The following is an 18,613-nucleotide window of genomic DNA, read 5'->3' as shown; positions in this document are numbered from 1 at the left end:
TGTTCTTATCTGTAGTATTTGTTATTGCCGTGTTACTGTTTATTGCTTGTTTATTTCTTTAATATATTCCAAACTCGGTTGGACACATCTATGTTTGCAGAACCCATAGTTACTGAGGGCCAACGGTGTAGAGAGAGCTCCTACCAAAAAGACAGACAGCTAAGGAAAGGGTGCAGGAGAGGTTCTCTTCCAGGCAGCAGGAAAGACAGGGACTCACACAGTTGGCCGACAGAGCTAAGACAAAAAGTGCTCAAGGTCTCAGGCATTCAAAGAAAGGACAATTTGAACCACAGTTCAAATGTCAACCAATGTAAGCAACTGGGCTTTAGAAAGAAAGAAAGAGAAAAAGAGAGAGAGAGAGAGAGAAAGAAGGAAGGAAGGAAGGAAGGAAGGAGGGAAGGAGGGAGGGAATGAGGGAAGGAGGGAAGGAGAGAGAGGGAAGGAAGGGAAAAGAAGTCCAACTAAATGTCTGGCAATACTGGTAAGGATTTGAGAAAACCCAAGATCTGACCACTTGCCATGGGGATTTATATAACCCGGTGAGAAGACTTGAAGGGACATTTAGGGACATTTGAATATGAGCACGTGTCCCCTGTGACTCTACTTCCAGGACATGCTCAGCAAAAACTCACCTGTGCGCCAGGAGAAAGCAGGGCAAGGTGGTGGCGACGTGGTCTGTAAAAGAAAAAAGGATAAGAAAGGTTCATCAATTAGATCATCTTGGGAGACTCGGACAATGCAGCTGTTGATGCGAATGAATTAGCATCGGTGTGAATATACCCGAAAAACATAACAGGCAGTTTAAAAGAACAGGCAGATTAAAGAAACCTAGCGTAAGACAACATTGACGTCCATTTAAACATGCACCAAAGAAAACTATCTGTTGATTATGGACACATACTTGTGCAGTAAAGTATTTTTTGTAATCATTTAGAGAGTACCCCCTATAAATTAATGATTTGGTCTTTCTCTGGGAAAGAGTTTGGTGAAACAGTGATTACTATTTTGCAAAGAGAAAATAGCTGCAAATAAATTCAAATACAATCTCTGCTTATGAGGGTGCACTGTTTTCCTGATTTTTAGAATTTGAAAGGTAAGCTGGGTGTAATAATTCACGCCTGTAATCCTAGCACTCTGGGAGGCCGAGGTGGGATGATCGCTTGAGGTTAAGAGTTCAAGACCAGCCTGAGCAAGAGTGAGACCCCGTCTCTACTAAAAATAGAAAAATTAGCCGGGTGTAGTGGTGCATGCCTGTAGTCCCAGCTACTCGGGAGGCTGAGGCAGGAGGATCGCAGTTGGAGGCTGCAGTGAGCTATGAGGATGCCACTGCCCTCTACCCAGGATGATAGAGTGACACTCTGTCTCAACATAAATAAATAAGTAAACAAAAATAAAAATGGAAAGCTGATCCTTATTAATGTAAGCTGGTAGTGCCTAAAAGGGTAGGAAGGAGAAGAGTTTAGAGGTGAGAGCACTTTGAAACTACAGTGGAATGTCTGGCACCATCTCAGGTACCAGGGCTATTGGTGAGTTTATCCTGTAACAATTCTCTATAGATTTCTTTCAGGATTATCTGTCAGCCTCAGGGCAGGCAGCTACGCTAGCTTCTTGCCATGGAAACCAGTCTCTAGGAGTAAAAATGGGAGTTTTTTTTTTTTTTTTAAGCTGTAGGTTTTGAGGTTCTAGCAGCGAAGTGATTTTTAGCCAGACGACAGGTCACCTGTTAACACACCTGGAGCCGCAAATGTGAACCAAGTGAAAAAATGATGATCCCATCGACGTGTTTGTTTTGCTGACTGCTCCTAAGTAAGGCAAAGGGCATTTTATTTTCCTAACACAACGATGTCATTTTCCCCACAGATATCTACCCAAAGCCGAAACCCCCACCGTACCACCCGCAGCCCGGGAACCCTGACCACGGTGGAAGTAAGAGCTGAGTCTGAGCCTCTGTCCAAATCCGGTTTGATGACCGACGTTTGCCTTTTATTGGTTGCTTTGGAAATGCTTGTGCCGTAGCTCCGTCGCAGGGAACCCAGGTCCCTTCCCAACCGGTAGGCAGGTAGCAAAAAAGTGGGAGGCACACAAACAATTTCATTTTCCCTTTTCTCTGACACCTGCAACCCACTGCAGTGGCCACAGAGGACGCTGTCCCTTGTCAAATCGGGCGGAGGGACAAGTGATATTTCTGACTCGTTTACAGGACTTCAAATCACGTTGCTTTTCCCGTTCACGAAAAGCCCCTGCGCTGTGCATTTGACGTCATTTCGCCTCAAGTTCTCTATTGTGTCAAAATTGGGCAGACATCCCCTTCCATGCATTTAGTACATTCACCATTTAAAAAAAAATAATAAAAGCAATAAAGTTCTCAGCAATTCAACAGCCCTAAAAGCTTACCATTTGGCCAGATAGAGCATGCATGAAGCTGGCTGAGTCACGAGGGCTTCTGGAAGCTTCTTGCAAGCTCGTTCTGGCTTTGAACTCTGCACAGCCCAACAACATATTATTATGTTCCTCCACGACGCCTCCAGATGGACACAAACTCATCTCCTCCACCAAGGGGTCTTTAAAAATAGAGGCTAAGCCCAGTGGAGATGATGCCTAATTGAACAGCAACACCTGATACTGTCTGCATTAGTTCAGGGACAGGTAAGTCACCAGCTAATCTTTCTTTGTTGTCTGTTGTGCAATATTAACGTCCTGACACCAAAAACAACGTTTTCTGCTAATATTTCCTCCCAGCCTTTTAAAAACAGCTGTTCCCCGGATTGTGGCTTTTGTGCAAAGCATGCCTAGGTATTGCACACGGGAAGTGCTTCTTGCTCTCCTATCCCCGGGACACGCTGGGTTAAGCCCGGTGCTGTGGGCCGTCCTCCCAGAGCATTTGTCAGAACTTATCATAAAGTCCTGGCTGAGTCATCCGAGGCTCTGGGGTGAATCAGGAACCCCAGGGGAAGCCAGGTGGAGAGAGGAGAGGCGCAACCTGGGGGGGTGACCGCCTGGGACTTGGGGGCTGATTTCTGACTCACCCAGATAAGGAGGAACATCAGTGTCCGTGTTCACGCCGTGCTTAAACCCAGCCACGTGATGCCTTTAACGTGCAAGTCGTGAATTATTCATTTACACTGAGCGTGAGACCCTGGAGTATTTGCCGCGGCAGAAGAGCAAACTCAACCGACACACCCCGGGAGGAGGAAACATGAAGCGTCTCAGAAGTGAATTATTGGGACTGCAGTCAACCGGCAGAAATTCCCCCGAAACCATGTGCTTGGCCCAGGCCAGCCCGGGCTCCTGGATGTGGAGGTTGAGAAGGAAGAAAGAAGAGTCCCAGAGAGCAGTCTGAAAAGTCCCTCTGAGATGGTGTTCTGGAACATTCTCTTGGACCACGAAGGCAACCACTGGTGGGCAACCTGGAAGAAGACGTTCCCACAGATGGGATGTTCTGGGTCTTTCTTTGTTCTGTTTCTCTGTCTCCCCGTAGTGACTTGACAGACAGCTGTTGGGTTTGTAGGAAGCCACCATGCTCCCGGCGGACACTCTGGGATGGCTCCGGGCATCCTTGAAACCCGGCGGTCTCGTTCCCGTAGAATTAGATCCAGGGGAACCCGAGGTTCTCTTCCGCCCGTGCCTTCTTGGATTTGGTTGGTTTTTCTTTGGCTTCTATGTATGGAAGCCGCCACAGCACTTTGCAGCCCCGCTGTGTGCTTGGTCTGCGCTGGCCCGTTTGCGAGACCCCAGGGTGGTTCTCCGATTCTCTGGTCTGACACCTGCAGTTCATGGTCAGGTTCTTAGGAAGGTGACGCGGAGAGAGTGTCAGGTGTGGGGACCAGGTGTCAGATCCGTGTTCCCTGATTCTAGGTTCCCAGCACCGAAGAATGGTGACTGGTACCGCGTGGACAGAGCAAATGAGCAGACCAAGCAGATGCAAGCAGGCAAAGCGCCCCAGTTTATTAAAGCATAGAACATTCCAGAGAAGGAACGGGTCAACCCCCACGAGTGGAGGAGACCCTGAGTTTAACAACATTTTCCCTAATTTTATGTTAACTGTGGGGGGGGTGGAATATTCATGGTTTTTCTTGGAAAATGGTGTGGAATTCCTGGAACTGGGAGCCCTCCCCATTTGTAACCTTGTAAGGCAATTTCCGGGGTTGCCATGGTTATTTGTAAACTGTCATGGTGCGGGTGGGTGTGATTTTGACTGTGTTAATGAGGGAAGGTCACTTGAGGACGCTGCACCTTGCTTGTACACACGCTCCAGAGACGCTCTTGTGGCCTTGGTCGTATCTCCACGTTGTGGCCTTTCTGCCTCTTTCCAGTCCTTGGGGACCCCCTGTCGTAGACGAAACATATCTTCCGTCCTGGGGAGCCCCCTAGACACGTCATCTGTTCCTCCTTGGAAGCCCCCTCTGGTCAGCTTGTTCCTCCTGTCGTAGACGGAGCATCTCCTAGAGCCACCTGCCCCTCAGTGGACACCCCTAGACACAGCACCTGTCCCCTTCCTCCTCGTCCCAGCCTAACAAGAGGAACCAGTTCTGTTTGACACAGGCTGTTGTGGGCTAGACTGTGCCTCCCTCCAAATTCATATATTACAGTCCTCACCCCCAGGACCTCACACTGTGACCTCATTTGGAGACGGATCATTACGGAGGTAATTAAGGTAAACTGAGGCACTAGGGTGGGCCCTGATCCAACAGGACCGGTGTCCTTATAAGCAGAGGAGATGAGGACACAGACACGCACAGGGGGACGACCCCGTGAGGACACAGGGAGAAGACGGCGTCTACACGCCCAGGAGAGAGGCCTCAGGAGGAACCAGCCCTGAGACACCTGGATCTGGGACTTCCAGCCTCCAGGACGGGAGAGAATAAACGTTCGTGTTCAAGCTGCCCGGTCTGTGGGACTCTGCTATGCCAGCCTGAAACTCAGGAAGCTGGAGCACTGATGCTAGACCTGGATTTCTAGTGCCCTGAAGAAGGAGTTTAAATCCCTGAAATTTTTTGCCCTGAATGAGAGCAACCTCACTCTTAATGTCATGCAAATGAGCACCTGCCAGGTAGTGTGAGTGCTGGCACCAGGGGTATGAAGTTGGTACAGAAAATACAGTTTCCAGCCGAGACACAGAGGCGCTGGTGTAGGCTGGTGTGTGAAGAGCTTGCGTGGATTCTCTCATCTCTGCTGTTCAAACGGGGCTAAAGGACATCCAAGCTGAGACAGGAGGCACGAGGTGATGCTTTGCCAGATGACAAGTGGCTTCTTCAGACATTTACGGAGCACAGAAAGTCACAGACAGGCAGCAGGAGCAAGATCCGGCAGGGCGAGTAGCGTGTGCTAAGGTCCTGGGGCAGGAAGCTCGTGCGTGCGTGGTGAGCTTCAGGGATGCGTAAAGGTCATTGCGACGCAAGTTTAAAAAAAAATTCTAATGAGAGGGATGTATCCAAGCAAGGTGGAAATAAAACACCCTGTCAAAAGGTCAGGTGCTCTCGTCCGAATATTGGTGACTCAGCTCTGTCAACAGTCCTAGCATTTGCAGTATCCCTAAACGTCGGAACGCGCACGGCAAAGCTTCTGACCTGTTCATTTCAGAGATCTGTGGTCGTCTTGCCGTAAGAACCAGGTGGAGAGATTCCAGGCACAAACATGACAGTGGTTTTTTAAATGTTATGCTTTGAAGGGTTCATGTAAACGTTGGCTATGTAAACTAAAATAAAGTCTTAAGTCTTCCGCCCACTGGCTGGCTGAGTGGCCCCTTCCTGGCCAAGGGGACGCCCTAAAACTGAGTTCCTGGCCATGAGGAGGGAGGTCAGACCTGCCTGTTCGTGCCCCTCCCTTCTTGGGGACATCTTTTGTGACTCACTGACAGGCTGAGGCTGTGCTAGTCACTCCTGCAGGTCCTCAATTCACACAGCAAATATGTGGCCAGTGGCTTGTCTCTGATTAACAGAGCTCCTTATCTTGACTTAAAACATTCCAAGCCTGTAGACAAAGCTTCATGTCTTTAAACCAATTACAAGTCAAAGAATCTTTAAACCCACCTATCACCTGTAAGCCCCCCACTTCGAGATGTCCCACCTTTTCAGGCCAAACCAATGTCCACCTTCCACGTATTGATGTATGACTTTCCCTGTGACCCCTGTCTCTCTAAAATGTATAAAACCAAACTCTGACCCAGCCACAGCCAGTCTACTTGCTCAAGGCTTCCTGGGTGTGGCTCTGGGTCGTGGTCCTCAAATTTGGCTCAGAATAAACCTCCTTAAAATTATTTTACAGAGTTTGACATCTTTTCCATTGACAGCTACGTGATTTAAAGGCTGGACAAAAGCTATGGGAAGTGACTGTAAATAAACAGTTCCATCTTTTTTTGTATTTGGATATTCTTATTTATAGACGGTTCCTACCTGGAAGAAGTCATTATTTTCCTGAAATCACTGTGTTGTTTTCCGACAGATATCTACCCAAGGCCGAAGCCACCCGCTTACCCACAGCCTGGCAATTCTGACCATGGTGGAGGTAATGGGTGTTTAAGATCCATTTCAAAAGTGTTTGGGTGCAATTTATCATTTGATGACTTAAAATTCTAATCTCCGTATGGGTCATGAGAAATCAAGCAGGTGCCGGGGGAGAGGGGATGGGTAAATTCACTCCTAACAGGTGCAATGCACACTGTCTGGGGGATGGGCAAGCTTATAACTTTGACCCAAATGGTACAAAAGCAATTGATATAACCAAAACATGTGTATCCCCATAATATTCTGAAATAAAGGGAAAAAAAAAGTTTAAACATGCGAGTCATTAAAATATGCTGAACCATATGGAATTGCCAATTTTGACTCTTTTTAACCTACAAAAGCAACAATTTCATACGGCTTAAAGAAGTACTTGTTAATACATCCTATTATTAAAATGCGACTCGCCTATTTGTTTAAAATCAATCTATATGTCGCTTATAAGGGACCTACATTTTCTGAAGATGATAAAGATAAAATGAAGGGATGGGTATTGAAGGAAAAAAAATTCTAGTCTCCATGGTGAAAGACCAACTGGTTTTGAAAGGCACAGAGATTGTCCAGTATCCCAGCGAGGTTCAGATATTTTTCTACGTGCCTCGTGGAGGAGAGAGGGGTATGTGAGGTGGGCAGGTAGCTAAGGGCTTGCTAGGGAGGATGGATGGACAGGGAACAGATTGAGCTGTGCATTAACCCGAGAGACACGTGTCACGTTTTAAAGGAATTGGGCCAGGTGTGGCTGCATTCTTGATCTTTCCCTGCAATGTATTGAGATAACAGGGAGACGAATGAAAGTCAGTTGTCCCCTTTGACCTTTGGATCAGGTCAGTGTGGCTTAGGGTTAGGGTGCAGACCGAGGGGAAGCCCCCTGCCATGCTCCGTTGATCTCGAGGGTCCTGCAATTCAAAATATTCTTTCTACCAAGGAGTCATATTTTGGGGTGACATTTCCTAAGCTCCTTCCTTCTCCCCTGTCTGGAACTTTCCTAGAAGTTTCACTTGTTCAACTCCATGGAGAGAGAGACCAGGTTAGTCGTCAAGGAACACGAGACACAAGAACTTAGATTCTTGGAATCTAAGGAACAGATCCAAGCCCATGTGCCCCACATCCCAGGAAACCGTCTCCCCTTATTGGAAATAGGTCCCCATGAATCGGACGGAGAATATTTATCTGTGATGGACACTTACTAAAAGGCAAGATCCACTTCAGAAGTGCTTAGAGGTCATTTACTGTGTGTGACGACTCAAAATTCTAATGTCCGCGGTGAAGGACCAACTGCTTGTGCAGTGCACGGAAATTATTTTGCAAGGACTGGATCAGAACCTGGGCATTCCGTTAAGTCCCTGCCTTTTGCCTTTTATACATTTAGTAACCCCCGTGGTGTGCTTCTCACTCTCAGGGTGACAGAGGTCCCCCTGGATTTCTTAGAGACGTCCAAGGATGAAATGATTCATGTGTGGACGGAACAGGAAAGACAAGAGTCCAGGACTTGATGATGGGTCTCAGGAACCATGAGAAAGAGGTCATCTTGGTTGTCATTCTGGTTCCACATAGCTCGGTCTGAAACACACGCCCCTTGCAAGGCAGGGGCAGGTGAACGCGGCCACCGGCACTTTGTCAGGGCAGCGAAAGATGATTTAGGAAGGGAGGCTGGGAGCCAGCGCTGGTAGATTGTTGAGAAAGCTCTCACAGGGTGGATTCTGAGGGTGTCGGGACACCCCTTCTCGTGGGGGCATCTTTGGTGTGTGGGGAGGAAGCGGGGGGACTCACGTGTTAGCAGGCACTGAGCAGGGAGGAATGCTTGGATGCGTGCAGTATCCATCAGGGAAGGTGCTCTCAAAGGCCCTGAGCAGGGAACAATGCTTGGACACGTGCAGTATCTCTCAGGGATGGTGCTCTCAAAGGCCCTGAGCAGGGAGGAATGCTTGGACGCGTGCAGTATCTATCAGGGAAGGTGTTCTCAAAGGCTCTGAGCAGGGAGGAATGCCTGGACGGCTGCAGTATCTCTCAGGGACGGTGTTCTCAAAGGCCCCGAGCAGGGGGGAATGCTTGGACACGTGCAGTATCTATCAGGGATGGTGCTCTCAAAGGCCCTGAGCAGGGAGGAATGCTTGGACACGTGCAGTATCCATCAGGGACGGTGCTCTCAAAGGCCCTGAGCAGGGAGGAATGCTTGGACATGTACAGTATCTATCAGGGATGGTGCTCTCAAAGGCCCTGAGCAGGGAGGAATGCTTGGACACGTGCAGTATCTATCAGGGATGGTGCTCTCAAAGGCCCTGAGCCCTAGGTGCCTGGGGGGTCCGGGGAAGGAGTGAGGGGCGGTGCATTCCAACTTCAAGGGGGACCCGTCCGGGCGGCGCAAGGATACCAGGTCGTAAGTGTCACCCCAGCTTGGGCTCAGCCCCCAGGAAGGCTTTGAGCAGGAATAACGCCAGGAGACTCACAGACGCCCACAACGTGAGACCCCTCTGCATGTGGTCTGAGCCCGGCACACGCTCCCTGCGGGCACTAGTGACTTGGTTCCCGGTGCCCATGGGCACCCCAGAGAGAGCCCGCTGGTGTCAGAATCCTCTTGTCCATAAACTGCCCAAGTATCCCCGACAGGGACAGGGGCTCGAAGGGGCCCTTTGGGGAGGATGTGTCAGGAGTTACGTGCTCTGCCCGGCAGGTTACTTCAACGACGTGGACCGAGACGACGGACGCTACCCGCCCCGGCCGAAGCCCAAGCCGCCTGCAGGTAGGGCCAGGCTGCTCGGGGACGGACCCCTGGATTTGCCCGGAGAGGGTGGGCGAGAGGACTGAGGTCTCGGGGGAGGGACGCCCAGCCTCGGGGCAACGCCGGCCGTGGTGGACGCGGATGGGGACAGAGGGGGCTCCATGCACTGTCTGTGGGGCTTGGGGTGTGCGCACCTGTGCACCCCGCGAGGTTTACGCGGTGGACGGAACCTGGAAAGAGAACAGATGAAGCTTGGAATTCCACGGCAAAACTGTGGTCGTTTCTGTAGAGACTTGTGTACGTGTGGGCGTGTGTGTATATCAATGTGTGTATAGACGTGTGTTTGTATATGCATGCTGAGAAATCTCTGTGTGTGTATAGAACACATAAACTGCCCTGTGAGTTGTCTTTAACTCATGGCAGTTTTGAGCCCGGGGCCTCGTGAAGCGTATGTAACTCACAGGCCGCGTGAACTGTTTTCCAAGCTGCATATGACTCACACATAGAAAACAATAAAACATAACAAATTTTCATTAAATTAGGATTGTTTTGTTTTTGAAGTGTTTATTCTATTTTTGTAATAAAACACTGTGGCCCCAAGGAAAAACATTTTTTTTTCTAGTGTAACGGTCAATGTGTTGAAACTTTCTATATAGCTTTATATTTATGTGTGTGTGTGTATATATATATATATATACTTTGTAATATATGTGTATACATACATTTATATATGATGCGTAGATTTTTTTTGTGTGTATATCAGCATACACATACCTATGTATATACCTTTGCATGTGTATACATGCAACTTTATGTGTACATATATATGTATTTATATATTTCTTTATATATGTCCATTCCTGCCTTTATATATGCATATATATACCTTTATATATGTGTATATCTTTTGTATAATATGTGTATATACATACTTTTATATATATTGTACTTTTATGTATGGTGTATATGTGTTTATGTTTATATGAATATGTTTCATATATACATATATAAATATGCTTATATATATTTTATGAGTGTATACAAATACATATACCTTTATATATACTTAGGTATATATCTTTATATGCATATATTTCTTTAGGTATGTACCTATCTACCTTTATATATGTATATATCTTTAAACATTTATGTATACATTTATATATGTATATACTTTTGTATGTGTGTATATTTATATATGCACATATGTATGTATCTTTATACATATATATGAATGTATTTATATATATACCTTTATATATGTATATATTTTTATATGTGTATATGCCTGCCTTACATATATACACATGTGTTTCTATCCTGTATATATGTATGCACATATGTCTTTAAATATTTTTATATGTCATTATATATACGTGTATATTATGCATTTATAGATGTATGTGTATTTCTTTGTGTATGTGTGTGTGTGTGTATAAGTCCCTTTATATATAAATGTATGTATACCTTTAGGTATATGCGTGTACATCTACAGCTTTATATCTTTAAATACACAGAGAGACGTATATAATAAACTTTTAACATGAAGTTTTCTCTCCAGTTGGAAGGCGAATGGCTACAGAGAGTCCTTTATAAACAGAGGAAAGCACGGGAAACATGATACAAATGCACGCTTGTTGGGCTGGACGGTGTAACACTCTCAGCCTAATTTCCAAGCATGTGAGGTTCGAGTCTATTCAGTTCCGCAGTTTTATTGCAGACGAGGTGCAGGGCTTGTCCCCAAACCGCACAAAGTGGGGTGATCCGGACAAGCAGATCGTGTCCAGTAATGTTTTCTGAAGTGTTTACTTGCAAAGAATAAATAGCTTTGTGTTAGAGCTTATTACAATAACGATCACTAAAAAACAAACAAAAAGCAACTGGTTCTTAATGAGGAGAAACTGAGAATATGTATGATTGAGGACGAGCTCTGGGGCGTCCTTCTGCCGGGGGAAGTTCTGCCTTGGGCTGGCCTGTCCCGGTGAAGTTTGCTCCGGGGGAGCAGCGTGGGTGCCTTAGTGTGGAGCCATGGGGGTAGATGTTTGTTCCATGAAGGGGAAAATATTTGGATCGAGCTGCAGCTCAGTCCCGGAGGGAGTTTTTCCCACAGGGAGATGGGATGGGGCCACCTTGGCCATCCCATGGGCTGCTCTTTGGGGCTGTCCTGGGGGTGACTTGCTGTCGTCCCAGTGAGCCGGACAGACTGACGCCTGCCGGAACCCCTCAACTGCACCTTCTCTGCCCAACAGGAGGCGGCGGCGGTGGTGGCTACGGTGGTGGCGGCGGCTACGGTGGTGGCGGCGGCTACGGCGGCGGCGGCGGTGGCGGCGGCGGCGGCGGCTACGGTGGTGGCGGTGGCTACCCCAATGATGACAGCTCCGGCAGCTCATACGGTACCCCCAAATTCGGGCACATGGTGGTGGGAGGCCGGGCAGGAGGGGTGGTATTTCCAGGGGTCCTACTTGTCCACCTCGTGCCTTGTACCTGGGGCGTCCGGTGACTGGTCTCTCTGCTGCTGTCTGGTCTTCTGAGAACTGCTCTGAGCTGGGTCGTCCTGTGTCTGTCCCCAAGAGGCCAGGTGCAGCCACACACACACACACACCTTTGCTTAGGTAGAAACCAACAGCAGAGAACCCCAAGGCTAACTAGACAGAGACCACGCAACAAATTGCAAATTCTGCGGGAGTGCAGCTCACTTCCTTCGTTCAGAAAAAAAGTACGTTGGCGATTACGCCCGGAATTAAAGCACAGGAACCACAAACAGGTTCTTCCCTTGGTAGAGACCTTCTCAAATAGACCAGAGCACCTCGAAGCCCTCAGATATCCTCCCGCCCTGGAATCCCTTTCGTTGAGAGCAAACTGTGGATTAAAAAAAGGAACAACAGCCGCCAAACACGCTAAGCATCGATTTTAAACCGTTCTCTTGGTTGTCACGTCTGCCTTTGGTTAAGAGCTTTGACCACCTTCTGTAAACTGAGTCACTGTCTCTTTGGTTCAAACTAGCGTTTGTCCGGAGCGTTTGTGATGCAGGAAGTCCTTTTGCCGACTGTGGCCTCGTTAGTTTTGGTTGCCTCTGACGCGGGTGTTGTCACGAGCTCAGTTTTGCAAAACGCGACACTCACGTGCGCACTTAGAGGGACGGGCATGTGTGGCCCTGCAGGGCAGACAAGCGTCAGGGTGGGAGATAGCTGTTACCCGGCGTCAAGAACTGTGCACGGAGCATGCTACTGTGAGATGTCCCCACGTCCCTGCAGCCCGGCAATGAGGGAACTTTAACCCCGCTCGGGATTCTCTGATAATTCTCCCCCGGCGAGGAGGCTTCCGAGCGTGTTCTTTTGTTCTTTGCAGTATTCATGAGTTAGGAGGAAATGACTCAGTCCAAGGTTTTCTCGGAAGCCCAGATACTCTGCTGTTTTCCCAGGAAATTGGGTTCGCCCTGCTTTTCCTGAAGGGGAAGTGGGGGGGATGTCAGGCTCTTCCGGGTGGATCAAAGCTCACCGGGCAGATGCTGTTGTCTCCCTGGGGCAAAACGGCTGCAAAACCTCACTGCTCACGGGCAGGTTCAGGGGCCAGGGCAGACAGCAGCTGGGCAGAGCTCATCTGCGTCTCAGGGGCCATAGTCCAGATTTGAGGGGCATAGAGGCTCATTTTCAAGTCTGGTTTTTGAAAAGACCATTCTGCTCCTTTCTCTGCTGGGACCCCAGCCGCCTTCCCCGGGGCTGCAGCAAGGTGTGGCCCCGTGAGTCACCCAGCTCCTCCCCAAAGGTGCCAGAACGTGTTTGGCGTGTTCCTGCTGCGTGCAGAGCAGCCGGGGCAGAGGGCTGAGCTCACGTGGCAGAGGAGGGTGGGCCTAAGTCTGTCCTACCGCCTGAAAGGGGTTTCTCCTCTCTCCTTGGTGTGTAGACACCGTCTTCTCCCTGTGTCCTCATGTGGTTGTCCCTCTGTGTGTGTCTGTGTCCTCATCTCCTCTGCTTATTTACTTTTTTTTTTTTTTTTTTTTTTGAGATGGAGTCTCACTCTGTTGCCCTGGGTAGAGTGCAGTGGCGTCATCATTAGCTCACTGCAGCCTCAAACTCCTGGGCTCAAGTGATCCTCCTGCCTCAGCCTCCCGAGTAGCTGGGACTACAGGTGCCACCACCACGCCCAGCTAATTTTTTCTATTTTTAGTAGAGACAGGGTCTCACTCTTGTTTAGGCTGGTCTCCAACTCCTGGCCTCAAGTGATCCTCCCACCTTGGCCTCCTAGAGTGTTAGGATTATATGTGTGAGCCACTGCGCCTGGACTCTAATCTCCTCTTCTTAGAAGGACACCAGTCCTGTTGGATCAGGGCCCACCCTAGTGACCTCAGTTTCCCTTAATCACCTCTTTAAGGACTCATCTCCAAACACAGCCACAGTCTGAGGTGCGGGGATCAGGGCTTCTTTTTTTTTGAGACACAGTCTCGTTCTGTTGCCCAGGCTAGAGTGAGTGCCGTGGCGTCAGCCTCGCTCACAGCAACCTCCAACTCCTGGGCTCAAGCAATCCTCCTGCCTCAGCCTCCCGAGTAGCTGGGACTACAGGCATGCTCCACCATGCCCGGCTAATTTTTTCTATATAGATTTTTAGCTGTCCAAATCATTTCTTTCTATTTTTAGTAGAGACAGGGTCTCACTCTCGCTCAGGCTCAGGGCTTCAATATATCAATTTGAGCAGACATAATTCAGCCCATAATACCCACCATCCCCTTAAAAGAGCCATTTTATGAAATTACTCCTCCATATTTAAATAATACCCACATAAATGATCCCACTTCAGAATCCGCACCAAGTGTTTTATTTTTTCCATCCCAAATCTGTCTTTAAAAATTGCTCTGAGACACGAGAAGGAAGCATAGAGATCTCTCATTTGATTCTTATAGGCTGTAGCCACCACTCATGGCCTGTGTGTCTGTGGGATTCTCTCTCTCTGCCAACACTGGACGTGGTTTCCTTTTGACTTCAGAGGAAATACGTTTGCACGTCTAAGCCAGGCTCCCAGCCCCTCGGGGATGTTCACCTAGCGCACCTGCAAGGCAGCAGCAGTCTCTGTGGGTCACAGGACACCTGTGCTTCCTCCCCGCCATGGGGACGCCCCGTTGGAATCTCTGCAGCCTGTAGGGGGGTCTTGCTTCAGGGTTGCTGACCCGCTGTCCTCTGCGAGGTTATGGAGACCTCCCGCGCGACGTCTTGTGTCTGATGGCCTCCTTTCTGTCCTGCAGGAAGAGGTGGCTATAGACCCAAGTCTCCTTACAGCAATACTTATGGTAAAGGACGTATGTCTCGCACGCTGTGTGAGGGACGGCGCTGCTACCGCAGGGACCTAACACGCTGTGTGGGCGCTGTCGGGAAGCTGGTGCTATTGTCCGTGCATGGGAACTGACTGACCACCCCCTCCCCCATGCGTGTGTCCGTCCGTCGTCAGTGACTTGCATGTCACGCAGCCTTAGTTTCTTGAAAGGAACTATGGCCCATGTGTGTGTGTGTGTGCATCTGTGTCTGCACACAGGTCTGTCTCTGTGTTGGGTGTATATGCCTGTGTGCATGCGTGCACATGTGTGTGGATTTTGCATAATTATGTGCACATGTGGAGTGCTGTGTGCATGTACATGTTTATGTGTGTGCATGTTTGTATGTGTGTGCATGTGGGTTATGCATGTGTGCACATTTGTGCTAGTGTTGCATGTATGTGCATGTTTCCCATGTGTGCATTTGCATGCATACATGTAGCTGTGTGCAGGCACACACGTGTGTGTGTGTGGATTTCCATATGTGTGCATGTGTGCACATGGACTGTGTATATACATGCATGTGAGCAAGTATGCACATAAAACATGGATGCATTTGTGCATGTGTGCACATTTGTATGTGTGTGTATGCATTTACATGTACACATGTGAAGGAGCATGTGTGCATGCATGTCAACATGTGAACGTGCATGTGTGCTCATGTGAGCTTGTGTTGCATGTGTATATTGCATGTGTGTCCACACACATCTGTGTATGTGCCTGTGTTGAACATATGTGTGCATGTATATGAATGTGTGCATTGTGTGTTGCATTTGCATTTACATGTTGCATGTGTGTGAGTGTGCATGTGGGTCTATGCATGCATGTGTTCTTCATGTGCCTGTCTGCCTGTGTGTGCACATGCATGTGCGTGTGTGTTGCATGTGTAAGTGTGCATGCATGCATGCCTGTGAGTATGTGCATGCATGTGTCCTCTTCATGTGGTTGTCTGCCTGTGTGTGCTGCGTGAGTATATGCACATGTGTGTATAATCCCCAACTCTGAAACGAAAGCTGCCTCCCTCCTCCCTGTAGGTCCCCGTGCCCCCGTCCCCGTCAGACGTGGCATGCGCCCGCACATTGCTGCTTCCCTGTGCTGCCTGCCTCTCCTGCCTCCCCAGCGAGAACGCAAATGCTGTGAAAACACAGATTGTGGTGTGCTGTGCTCATCCTCAGGATGCCTGGCAGCAGAAGGCGTTCAGCGAGTCCTGCTCAGTAAACTCACGAATGTGTCCTTTTCCCCTTGCAGGTGGAGACGGACATTCCACTTACGGCAACCCCCAAGGTAATGACTGACTCAGCCGCCCCCACCTTTAGCAAGCGCGTGCTGTGCGCCACTCTGGGGGAGAGGACCGTGCAGGCTTGTCTGATCCCAACCTCACGACTTCCATGGAGCACTTCTAGTGTGTGTGCGTGTAACGAACCTTCTGAATGAGGATGTCTGACGTTCGGGGTAGGATTGACGAGAGTTCAGAGAGAGGGGAGGCAAGGATTGGTTTCCTCTCTAGAAGATGCTGCTGAGCTTTCCGAGTGAGGCTTTGAGTGATGGCTGGGGTCCTCAGACCTCTCCAGGTACCGCAATGACGCTGCTGTCTGTGACCAGCACACAAGGCTGGCCGGGTGAGGAGGCGGTGGAGTCCGCACTTCATACAAGCTTCGTGGGAAAGAGCCTGCCCCATTCACATGTATGTGAAGAATGGATCTGAGGCTGCTAAGACTCCAGGAGACCGGCTTTAAGGACAGTTCATCTGGGAGGGAGATGATCAGACCAGCTGAGTTAAAGTCCAGGCAGGGGAGGTAGACAGAAGAGGTCAGTGTGGAGGGCCAAGCTGATAGTGAGAATTGATCGCACTTGTATTGATTTGTATGGGATGGCACAGAGGAAAGAGGTGTGTATCAGTCAGCTATGCTGCATAACAAAAGACCCTGAAACTTAGTTGCTGGAAACAACAATAATTTATTGCAATCGCAATTGTGTGAGTCATCAATTTGGGCTGAAACCATCCATTCTGATGGCCTCTGAACTCACTTCCTTGTCTGGGGTGAGCTGCAGGTCTGGCCGGCCACGTTGGCGATGTGGGCTGGGTCTTCTCGTGTATCTGAGGCCATAGGTGGGACAGATGAGCTCAGCTTCCTGTGGGCTTTCACGTCCCTGCAGGAGGCCAGGGCAGGATTCTAAGAAGATGAAGACAAGGGTGTCCTGGCTTAGAAATGACACAGCTTCACTTCTGCCACCTTGTGTTGGCCGAAGCCTAGATTCTTAGGATGAAGACGTGGACCCTTCTCTCCATGGGGAATGCCACCAAGCCACACTGCAGAGAGTGTGGACACAGGGAGGGGAAGAATAGAAGGCAATTTCCCCCAGGAGGCAGGGGGAGGCGGCACGGTCAGACGGAGGGCAGATTCTTGTGCTCTGTGACGAGGCTTTTCCACCTGACACGGCAGACTCATCTGTGGTGCAGCCTCACATCCCTCACCTCGGCCACGCCAGGTATTGGCCCAGGTGTTCGACCCAGCCTGACATAAGGCATGCAGTGGAGGCGGCGGGGGGATATTGCAACTGGAAACAATGATTTCATTTCTTCTTCCTTTTCTTGGAAGTTGTGTTATATCAAGGTCTCCCTCCTTGGTTCTTTGTGCAGGGGTCACCAAAGCTTTGTAATAATTTTGCCTTGGAAGTTTCAACGATACATTGTATCTGGTGTGTGCTTGTATCCAAAGCCCCAGCGGGCCTCGGAAAGCAGGTCTACCTGGCAATTTTTTATGGGGAGAAAAAAAAATATATGTGTATATAGATAGATAGATAGATAGGGGATGGGCAAATGTTTCACATCTAAAAGAGTGCAAATCAATCAAATTCAACAAATGAACAAAATGTCAAGTGTCTCTGCTGTGCAAAGCCTTGCCTTGGATGTCCTGGATAGGTAAGATGTGGTTAAGAAGCTTCATATTTTGTGAAAACAGAATCATTTTCTAAAGGTTTTTTTTTTCTTTTTCCTTTTTTCTTTCCTTTCTTTCCTTTCTTTCCTTTCTTTTTTTTTTTTTCTTTGCTCTTTTTCCCTTTTTTCCAGTGGATACAGAGTGGGTGGGGATGTGATGGGGAAGTTATTTTAAACAAACGGGTTTTCCTGCTGGTTGAGTTTTTCTCAGATGAGCTTGCTTTCTTCCAACACCCACAGGCAACATGGTAGCCAGGATTGTGTCTCCCATTGTGTCCGTGGTGGTGGTGACCTTGCTGGGGGCGGCTGCCAGCTACTTCAAGTTAAACAGGAGGAGAAATTGCCTCAGGACCAATGGCAAGTGTTGCTCAAATAATTTTTTCCCCCTAGTTATAAAACCTGATTTAAAAAAAAACCACTTTCTGGTATATTCCACTAGCTATGTTATTTCTGGTTAAGTCCAATATAGATACTTTATGTAATGAGTGATTTTAAATTGGGATTTTAATATGGACACATGGAAGATTGAGAGAAACTAACACATGAGTTTTAACAAAGAATGCTTATCCATTTTACTTATATTTTAACTGTTTCTTTCTGACCTGCAAGATTTGGTTTGGCTGCCAAGGGTCTTAAATTACTAACGTAGACTGGAAGATTATAAGCATGGGGGTTGCATTCGGCTAGCCCAGTATGGTTCTACTTTGTTTTGTTTCTGGTGAAATTGTAACCACAGCTGAGTCAGGAAAAATACCTGGGTGGAACATGAAACTTTTGCACAGTGCTCATTCCTAAAGAAAACTACAAAAGCTCAAAATGATAAGCCTTTGTCTGAATTTAGAGACAAAACCCAGGCACTAGGGAGAAAAGGGAGGTGTGCACCATGGCTTCCCAGCTTAATATGGGGTCTTGGCTCCTGGGTTAGAGCAAAGGATGCCCTAAAGACATTTCTGAAACAATCGTCAGAGAATGGAGAGGATGTTTCATTGAAGACAAACAGTGACTCACATTTTTACCTCATGGTCTCTGGAGGTTTGGTTCTCAGACCACCCATGTCAGAATCTGTGTAGGGTTTGCCAGGGGGAGGCCTCCACCCCACACTTCTGTTATGTCCCTGGGGGAAACCAGAAATGGAAGCCTATTCCCGTCGTCTT

The 18,613-nt window shown here is 48.4% G+C and overlaps 1 protein-coding gene across 1 annotated transcript in view; it reads left to right on the top strand.

Annotated features, from left to right (window-relative positions):
* The window catches only part of XG (Xg glycoprotein (Xg blood group)), a 58,869-nt gene that overhangs the window by 22,367 nt on the left and 17,889 nt on the right, over nucleotides 1–18,613 (top strand). Inside the window, exons 4-10 of the mRNA XM_069464323.1 lie at nucleotides 1,861–1,926; nucleotides 6,442–6,504; nucleotides 9,172–9,240; nucleotides 11,472–11,612; nucleotides 14,456–14,500; nucleotides 15,770–15,805; nucleotides 17,700–17,816. Coding sequence (XP_069320424.1) covers nucleotides 1,861–1,926; nucleotides 6,442–6,504; nucleotides 9,172–9,240; nucleotides 11,472–11,612; nucleotides 14,456–14,500; nucleotides 15,770–15,805; nucleotides 17,700–17,816 — 537 coding nt within the window. The remainder of the gene's footprint in view (nucleotides 1–1,860; nucleotides 1,927–6,441; nucleotides 6,505–9,171; nucleotides 9,241–11,471; nucleotides 11,613–14,455; nucleotides 14,501–15,769; nucleotides 15,806–17,699; nucleotides 17,817–18,613) is intronic.

Source organism: Eulemur rufifrons, chromosome 30, assembly GCF_041146395.1.
Source record: "Eulemur rufifrons isolate Redbay chromosome 30, OSU_ERuf_1, whole genome shotgun sequence".
Taxonomy (NCBI): domain Eukaryota; kingdom Metazoa; phylum Chordata; class Mammalia; order Primates; family Lemuridae; genus Eulemur; species Eulemur rufifrons.
Note: the sequence above shows the minus strand (reverse complement) of the source record. Positions and strands in the feature narration are given on the sequence as shown.